The 9,321-nt window shown below is 38.3% G+C and overlaps 1 protein-coding gene across 2 annotated transcripts; it reads left to right on the plus strand.

Annotated features, from left to right (window-relative positions):
- The first annotated feature begins 20 nt into the window (after window positions 1–20).
- traf6 (TNF receptor-associated factor 6) lies at window positions 21–8,201 on the plus strand. 2 transcript variants are annotated; one of them, XM_047362743.1, is made up of 8 exons: window positions 21–191; window positions 2,588–2,918; window positions 3,195–3,345; window positions 3,904–4,062; window positions 5,192–5,263; window positions 5,549–5,626; window positions 5,713–6,006; window positions 6,814–8,201. In XM_047362743.1, exons 2-8 carry the CDS (start codon window positions 2,617–2,619, stop codon window positions 7,417–7,419), a joined length of 1,662 nt encoding a protein of 553 aa, XP_047218699.1. In that variant the 5' UTR covers window positions 21–191; window positions 2,588–2,616; the 3' UTR covers window positions 7,420–8,201. The 2 variants fall into 2 exon arrangements, with proteins under 2 accessions (XP_047218699.1, XP_047218698.1); XM_047362742.1 differs by having other exon boundaries at window positions 22–191; window positions 5,713–6,030.
- Window positions 8,202–9,321: the final 1,120 nt, after the last annotated feature.

Genomic DNA, 9,321 nt, shown 5'->3' on the forward strand with positions numbered 1-9,321 from the left:
GCGAGCGAAAATCAAGTAAATCAAGTCGTCTTCGGTGACGTAGGAAAAGAGAAACAGGAAATCTGAAACTAAAAATTCGAAGCTTTTCAAGGAAACGGTGGCTAATCTTCGAGGATAAAACACCGGCTTCCACCGACACAACATTATTTCTGCTGTCGAGGAGGCGCATGTGTGTGCTGTCAGCGGCTTTGGTCAGTATATGTCTCATTTATCTTTCTTTTTGTATATCCCTAGTGCTGCTAGGTTCGAGGTTGCAGTTCCGCATCTAGGGGCATGACTGTCAGGTGAAATAGTTGCTAACACGTCTGTGAGTAGAAGGTAATGTATATCTTGAGAAAAGTCTTTGACTTTGGATCACTTTATGAACATATATATTACTCGAGAAGTTCGGTCACAGCAGCTAATAAACATTTCAAACTTAGCTGTAAGTCACGTATATATAACTTTAGCCATAAGAAGTGTTAACGCATTTTTATTAAACAATCTATTAGAACTTAGAGGTGATTAATATGTGTGTGTGTGTGTGTGTATACACATCTTGAAGGAGTTCCCAGAAATGCTTAGCACTTGTTGGCCCTTTTGCCTTCACTCTGCGGTCCAGCTCACCCCAAACCGTCTCGATTGGGTTCAGGTCCGGTGACTGTGGAGGCCAGGTCATCTGGTGCAGCACCCCATCACTCTCCTTCTTGGTCAAATAGCCCTTACACAGCCTGGAGGAGTGTTTGGGGTCATTGTCCTGTTGAAAAATAAATGATGGTCCAACTAAACGCAAACCAGATGGAATAACATGCCGCTGCAAGATGCTGTGGTAGCCATGCTGGTTCAGTATGCCTTCAATTTTGAATAAATCCCCAACAGTGTCATCAGCAAAGCAACCCCACACCATCACACCTCCTCCTCCATGCTTCACGGTGGGAACCAGGCATGTAGAGTCCATCCGTTCACCTCTTCTGCGCCGCACAAAGACACGGTGGTTGGAACCAAAGATCTCAAACTTGGACTCATCAGACCAAAGCACAGATTTCCACTGATCTAATATCCATTCCTTGTGTTCTTTAGCCCAAACAAGTCTCTTCTGCTTGTTGCCTGTCCTCAGCAGTGGTTTCCTAGCAGCTATTTTACCATGAAGGCCTGATTCACACAGTCTCCTCTTAACAGTTGTTCTAGAAATGTGTCTGCTGCTAGAACTCTGTGTGGCATTGACCTGTTCTCTAATCTGAGCTGCTGTTAACCTGCGATTTCTGAGGCTGGTGACTTGGATGAACTTATCGTCCGCAGCAGAGGTGACTCTTGGTCTTCCTTTCCTGGGGCGGTCCTCATGTGAGCCAGTTTCTTTGTAGCGCTTGATGGTTTTTGCGACTGCACTTGGGGACACTTTCAAAGTTTTCCCAATTGTTCGGACTGACTGACCTTCATTTCTTAAAGTAATGATGGCCACTCGTTTTTCTTTACTTAGCTGCTTTTTTCTTGCAATAATACAAATTCTAACAGTCTATTCAGTCGGACTGTCAGCTGTGTACTGTATCCACCTCCTGCACAACACAACTGATGGTCCCAACCCCATTTATAAGGCTTGAAATTCCACTTATTAAACCTGACAGGGCACACCTGTGAAGTGAAAACTATTTCAGGTGACTACCTCTTGAAGCTCATCAACAGAATGCCAAGAGTGTAGATAGCAGTAATCAAATCCAAAGGTGGCTACTTTGAAGAACCTAGAATATAAGACATATTTTCAGTTGTTTCACACTTTTTGTTCAGTATATAAATCCACATGTGTTAATTCGTAGTTTTGATGCCTTCAGTGTGAAGCTACAATATTCATAGTCATGAAAATAAAGAAAACTCTTTGAATGAGAAGGTGTGTCCAAACTTTTGGTCTGTATTGTATATATAACAATTTAAAAGTATAGGTCACAAAACATTTTTTTGGAATTCATTTGTGATATTCTCCTTTAATTATCGTTGTGGGGTGATTATCATTGACCAAAACAAATTAATAATTTATTTTTTGAATTACTCGAGTCTTTAATGCTTTCTGAATATGACGATATATACTGTATACTTTGGCATATAATGAAATGGCTACTTAGAAAACAGACCAATTGGCTATTAAGAAAAGTATTTCTGCAAACAGCTCAAACTCAAAACAGGGATGTTTAAATGTTGGCATTCATTGTTTTAGCTGTGTTAATTAAAGGAGGAAGTTCAAAAATTGCTGTGTTAATGTGAGGAAGTTAAAATGGGACGTTAAAAAAAAAGGACATGAGAATAGTAGATGTGTTTAACTCTTTTAGGCAATAGATTGATGGATAAATGAATTCATTCCTTCTTTTTGTCTTGTCATGTGGGTTTAAATAATGGGAAGCCATCCAGTTGATAAAAAATAATTATGCTTTAATAGCTGCATTATTGAATCATATAATCAACATGTAAAAAAATCTGTTTGTGTGATTGGATTTAATTGACATCTGTTTGGTAAATTTCTTTCTGACAAGTTGGAGAGGAATTATTTGCTGAGATGTATTTAAATATATATATTTGTGTAATTATACATTTTTTGTGTGTTTTTTTTTTTTTTTTTTAGCTTTTGTTTGGCACCCCCAAACACTACAGATGGCTTGCTTTGAAAGCAATAAGGGGAGCTTGGAGGAGGACAGCTATGAAGGAGCAGTTGGTGGAGAGCTGTCCGAATGTGCCTTGGCAATGCTGGAAAAAGAAAAGGAATCCCCTTTAAGCCCGTCAGAGAGTCCTAGCACCTTAATTAACAGTTCATCCCTTCAGGGCTATGATGTGGAGTTTGACCCACCCCTCGAGAGCAAATATGAGTGCCCTATCTGCCTGATGGCGTTGAGGAATGCCATTCAAACGCGCTGTGGTCACCGGTTTTGCAAGAGCTGCATTGAGAAGTCCATTCGGTAAGTTATTTTGCTGTGCTTTAGATAACACCAAACAGCGGACCAAACAACTAACCCGTTTGTTAATGCAAAGCAAATAGTTTGTTGCCGAAGGATTTTTTTCCCCTTTTTTATTAGCAGTACAGCCATCTGCGAATTACTTAGTTCTAAATCTCCACTTTGTGAATATTATGAAACATTTCAATCGTTTTCATGCCCAAATATAAAACCCTATGTGGATGCTGATTATGTTAATTCCCTGCCTAATTAATTGCTATTCTTCCTCTTGCAAAACAGTGATACAGGACAGCGGTGCCCTGTGGACAATGAAATGCTGTCAGAAGACCAACTGTTTCCTGATAACTTTGCCAAAAGGGAGATTCTATCGCTGACTGTTCGCTGTCCAAACTCTGGCTGTGCCGACAAAATGGAGCTCCGGCATTTAGAGGTTAGCATTTTAATAACAGAAAAAAATGATTTCCAATGCAGTTCATCCAAGAGAATGGAAACAACAGTCCCAGCAGGCATGTGTTGTGAAATGACATTGAATTCCTATTTTAAAGAGATTTAGATGCTTGTGCTGCTAAAGTCTATTTATTATACCATACAGGACCAAGATGGATTCGTGGCATACAAAGATAATACTTTTTACTCAGTCTAATTCATCACAGCAGCAAACACATTTCTCTGATTGTTCCGGCTTACCCTAATAGTATTTGGTCTCAATCAACCATGGATGGAAGGTGTTAATATTATTTACATTTTGCAAACAGTATATTTTACTGTTATACCATCTGTTTAAATTTCATTCAGATATTTCTGATCTATGATCTATGTTGAATTTCATATTTGGACTGTTTCTGTCGCCATCTTATTTTTACCTAAAGGTGACTTGAAGTAAATAGGTCAGGTAAAGTCAGTGACCGACTGACGACTGACTGATGACTGACTGACATAACAGTTATGTAATTAAGTTAATTCTTTTATTGTGGTATTTTCCTTCCAGAATCATTTGGCCATGTGTGAGTTCGCCACTGTGCCTTGTTCGCAGTGCCAGCAGCCTGTGAGAAAGAGCTACCTAGAGGAGCACAAAACTGATGAGTGCCAAAGAAGGCCTATGTCATGCCCAGACTGTGTGGCATCCTTTGTGTTTGAGGAGAAAGAGGTACTTCTGTCTCAGTGCTAGGCATTGGCTGGTATGAATTTTTGAGCATGATAATCTTGAGTTAAAAATATAAAAAGTTTTTTAAATTTGAAAAAGAAGCAAAAAGATTATTAAAGGTAAAATCCTGTTCTTGATAATCATTCTGCTCTTTATAGAAGTAAATTAAGTGTTACAGGCTGATACTTGGGTAATTAGTTGGGCTATCTTTGGGTGTAGCCACCCTACAGTCAACTGCTCAGCAGACATGTTGGTCTTATCTTGCCAACTGATAATTAAAACTAAAAATCAATCCATTGTTTTTGAATATTTTTTCTTGTTATATTAGCTTATTTCTTGCAGAGTTAAAGGGTAGTTGGAAAATGTCATTACCTTTTGGGATTGATTGGTTGCCTTCCTTTAGTTTTCACAAGGACTTTAACTAGTACCCAGCCATAAAACCATTACAACATTTTATACAAGACCAGAAAATGACAATAAAAATGACAAAGGGAGGCTTTAAAATTCAATAAGACAGACAATACATGTGGCCTAACATGGTGCCACTGGTGTTTAGGTACTTTTACAAGGTGAAGAAAAGATGGCAACCAGTGGTGTAAACCTGATTTGTATTATTTTATGCTTGTGTAAACCTATTTGTACTGCAGATGGGTTTTGTACATAACGCTACTTGAGAAAGTGTTTTTTTTGTTTTGTTTCTTACCTATTCACTTTGTAACCCATAATGCCCCACAATGCCTCAGGAAATTTTGTGTTTTTATAGTAATTTTTCAAAATAAGTTTCATTAGCCATTAATACAGTTTAAAAGTAATTTTTTCTTCTAGTTTGTATTGAAACAGATGCTGTCCTAGAAACAGGGTCATTAATTTAAAACAGTATTATGATCATTTTTGAAATCGCCTAAATCATAAAAAACTGATCTAATTAATATTTTTTCATCCATATCATATTGTAATATTGTTCATCTCGAGTTAGAAACTGTAGAAACAAAATGACATACAATTTCAGTGTTGTTTTAACATATTAACATCTTGGTATACTTTGATACCAGTAACCAGCCCATGTCTAATCATCACTATTTAACAGTACAGAGAATCACAAGTATTGATCTTATTCTGGTTTCTTGCTTAGCTACATGAGCAGCAGTGCCCGTTTGCCAGCGTGAGGTGCCAATACTGTGAGTTGGATCTTATCAGAGAGCAGGTGAGAGCCCCATTTCTGTCTGGCACAGGAAATGAGCTGTGAACTGTTAAGCTTACTTACTACTAAGAGCTTCCCCTTTTTTGAAGCTTTAGGGAACTGTTCCACACTCAGTAACAACACACATACAGTCTGAATTAAGACTTAGTGGTTTAATTGTAATAAGTTAATGTTCAGGCATCTTTTTACGGTCCTCCAAAGTTATACATGTGTAGCTGATTTTGTTAAATGCTTTTCTTTAAACCTTGATTCACATTAATGTTTTTTTGGGGTTTTTTTTCTTAATAGATGGAATCCCATTATGATACAGATTGTCCAAAAGCACCCATTGCCTGTAACTTTAGCATGTTTGGATGTAAGGAAAAGGTATAATTTGTTATTACACAATTTAAAAAATCTATTTATCGAGAACAGTTAGTTGCCACATTAACCAAATTGCTTCAACTTTGCAGATGCAGCGCTATGACCTGGCTCAGCACATGCAGGACTTCACTCAGATGCATATGCGCTACATGGCAGAGTTTTTGCGTAGCCTCAGCCTCAACGGCACCTCACCTAAACCCCACCGAACACTAGGGCCTTCCATTTCCTCTGAGGATATTGGTGCTGCAGCATCAATGCCGGCCTACGGTGGGCTCAGAGCAGCTGTGAGCTGCAGCCCAGCTGCATGTCAGCCCAGTGAGGTGATGCAGATGCTCAGAGAGATGGATGGCCGTTTGGTGAAGCAGAATCACCTGCTGTGTGAGGTGACCATATTACAAAGGACCCAAGTAAGAGCTGACAGGTGCACTGATATGGGACAAACCAGCTCATTATCATGTCTGTAAAGTGTCTCTAATATGATGGAAAAGATTAATTTATTGCATTGCACATTGATTTGAGACATAGTATTGGAATGACTTATCAGCACACCACTGAGGAATAACTTATATATATATTTTTCTCATTAAATGTAAGTGTTCTTTTTCAGTAAGATTAGCTATACTTAATACACTTAATAATTTATACATTTCAGTCTCTTACTCTAGAAGGGTTGGTAGATTTTTGTCTGTCCAGTCCTTTTATTCCTCCTGTCTGTGCACAGTGCATCTTTATTTTTTAATTTACTATTTCAAGTTTGCATGTAGGTCAACAAACAATGTTTTCCATAAAATTTTGGTTGATTCTGGAAGCCAAAAACTATATTCAGTATGTTTCTTTTTTTTACGTTCTCTGCTAATATGTAAGTCATTTCTTTCAGAAAGTATATGTGTTTTTGCATGGGTTCACCTTCTGCATTCTTGTCTTAGCTTACTGCTTACCCATCTTAGAAATCTGTGACTATGGTGGTCTAGATGGCTCGCACATTGCTATCTCCACATAAAAAAAGACTTTAGTCTCCTCATGTGTCAATTTTTCCAAATAAAGAGAGGGGATTATAATGGGTTATAACTCTAGACTTGCAGAACAATTGTTCTAATCTATTAGTATAAACATAATATGGCCTTCAATGCAGTGTATTATGTATTTTTGAAGCCTTTTAAAATTCACCTTATGCCCCATTTCATTTGCAGACAGGGCACCTTGCGGAGCTCCGGCGTAGGGTCTCAATGCTGGAGGAAACCATAAAGGAGCTGGAGGCCGAGCAGTGCCACGGTATTTTCATCTGGCGCCTCAAAGGTTTCTCTGCCCTCATGCGCAACCAAGAAGCAGGCCTGCCAGTGGTTGAGCACAGCCCCGGCTTCTACACGGGCCGTCCCGGCTACAAGCTGTGTCTCCGCTTACATCTGCAGACACCCAACGCCCCACGCTGTTCCAACTATATCTCCCTTTTTGTCCACACTATGCAAGGAGCTTTCGATGGTCAGCTGACTTGGCCCTTTCAAGGGACGATCCGGCTTGCCATAATAGACCAGGGACCTGAGAGTCAGCATCACATGGAGGTCATGGAGACAAAGCCAGACCTGCAAGCCTTCCAGAAACCCATAAATCCACGCAATCCCAAAGGATTTGGCTACGTCACCTTTATGCACCTGCAACAGCTGAATCAGAGAGCTTATATAAAAGATGACACTCTGCTGATCCGCTGTGAGGTTACACCGCGCTTTGATAGCTCGTTTCATAGGGAGGGACCAGTCGTACAGCCAAGAGGGCCTGAAGCATCGCTTTCAAGAGAATAAGGTCAAGCTTCTTTGTATGGGATTGTTGTCATGCCAGTTGTATACAGCACAACTACCACCGTTTAAGTATTGCCTGTTTATTATGAAGCATTCACTGTAGAAATGCGAAAACCAAACCCCACTTTCATTCATCAAAGTGAATCTTCTGATATTTATTTGTTTTCCAATGTCTGAATATTTGTTGTTTTCATGAATGTCTTTTAGAGCCATCTGTGTAGTCCTCTTAAAACCTGATCTGATTTAATCTGGGGGTTTGTTTGATGCTTGTGAGCAGGTATGGTACGATTTGGGACTGATGTGTTTTTGGTTAACGGTTAAAAAAATGATTTGATTACCACTATGCCGCCGTTTTTAACTATGGATCTCGGGCATACATTAATTTGTGGAAATATTTCTAGGTAACATATTTTATCGCAGCGCTAATAATTGCATCACATATGAACAACTGTCACTATCAATATGTATTGACCTCTGATTCTAATCAGTGCTTTATAAACTGTAACGATAACAGATTGTTTTACAGTTGTTAGAACATGTTAGGACTGAAAATATCTTTGTCACAAGTTACAACTAAGAGCATATTTTGGATCTAAATCTAAATATAATGACAATTTACTTGGAATGTGGAGTCTGCCCACTACGTTCAACACATTTAAAGTTATCATGTGGACCTGATGAATTTTAAGACTATCTACCTGTGTAAGATGCATTTTAATCAATCCTTAGTTTTAAAAATAAATGTTTTTTTGGCAAAGTACTGAAATAAAGTTGTTCAATTAAAATTGGGTTCTTGGTCTAATTAGTTGAAATCCATAAAGTATACAGTGTAGTAAAATGCTCCTAGCTAATTCGGAATTACATTTGCTTGCTTAGTTATGACCAGCCTGCAGTCTGAAGTAAGAGAAATTGCTGAAATTATTGTGCAAGTGTAGAATTTTTCCCAAGGCAACTCGCTGTATGTGTTCTGAAGCCATCAAACATTAACCCATACTGGGGTCCATGTGAATGCAGATAAAATGCAGAAAACATAGAAGATTGCAAACAAATTCAAAAAACTAGCGAGTCTGCAGAAACTGCACTGGGCTGTGTGGAAATTATTTTGAGTCCACAGTTGGTATTCTGACATCATATGAAATTATCAAACAAATGCTGCATAACATCAGGAGAAACACATATGGTATAATCTCAATTTAGACTTCAGCAAGAAAGAAAATCCCCAAGTGTTTCGAAATGAAGGAACTAAGGTCTAGCAATAAGCCATTGTCCTATAAGGAATAAACGACTATCACAAACATGACATTTGGAGACGGGCTTTGCCAAGTTGAATGAGAAACTAATATCCACATGGTCCGCAGTATACTGGATATTTAATGGAGGTGGATGTAAAGTTTTTAAATCTGCATGTCTGAAGATATCTGAGCAAAGTTCGTTTTCAGAAGATGGAACAAAATTATTATTACTCTTAGCTGTGTTTAAATTACAATGTCACAGCAGTATTTCATAAAGTCATTGCAAAGAACAACTTGTTAAACTTGGTGTACTGTCTAAAATCTGTGTTGAGTCCTGTTTGTCAAGCTTCAAATCCTCAGCAAATTGCCTTTAAAATCACTAATCACAATCAGAACATTTGAAAGAAAAGCCTGGGTAGAAGATATGGGTTTCTTCAGTTTATTTCTGCTGTTTTGGCTGCAGAAAGTTGATTTTAGTATAATTGTTGCTAGAGTTGTTAGATTTGTTTTATACCTGTTCCAGGGTAATGTGATCATGGTCCATATAAATTAAACATACAGAAATGTAATGTAACAACTCAGATTTTTTCTGACAAGCAATATGCTGCTTGTTTGAGCCTTTAAATGCTCCAAGTGTTCACTTTTGTTTATGGTTACTGCTTTGCAATGATGT

This window comes from Girardinichthys multiradiatus, chromosome 4, assembly GCF_021462225.1.
Source record: "Girardinichthys multiradiatus isolate DD_20200921_A chromosome 4, DD_fGirMul_XY1, whole genome shotgun sequence".
Classification (NCBI taxonomy): Eukaryota; Metazoa; Chordata; class Actinopteri; order Cyprinodontiformes; family Goodeidae; genus Girardinichthys; species Girardinichthys multiradiatus.

Bases quoted from the DNA above. Each gene is read 5' to 3' on its own strand.
- traf6 (XM_047362742.1), top strand. From the start codon at position 2,617: ATGGCTTGCTTTGAAAGCAATAAGGGGAGCTTGGAGGAGGACAGCTAT. The intron at 4,063-5,191 runs GTACTTCTGTCT...TTTCTTGCTTAG, and splicing joins TTGTGTTTGAGGAGAAAGAG to CTACATGAGCAGCAGTGCCC. The intron at 5,264-5,548 runs GTGAGAGCCCCA...TTTTCTTAATAG, and splicing joins TGGATCTTATCAGAGAGCAG to ATGGAATCCCATTATGATAC.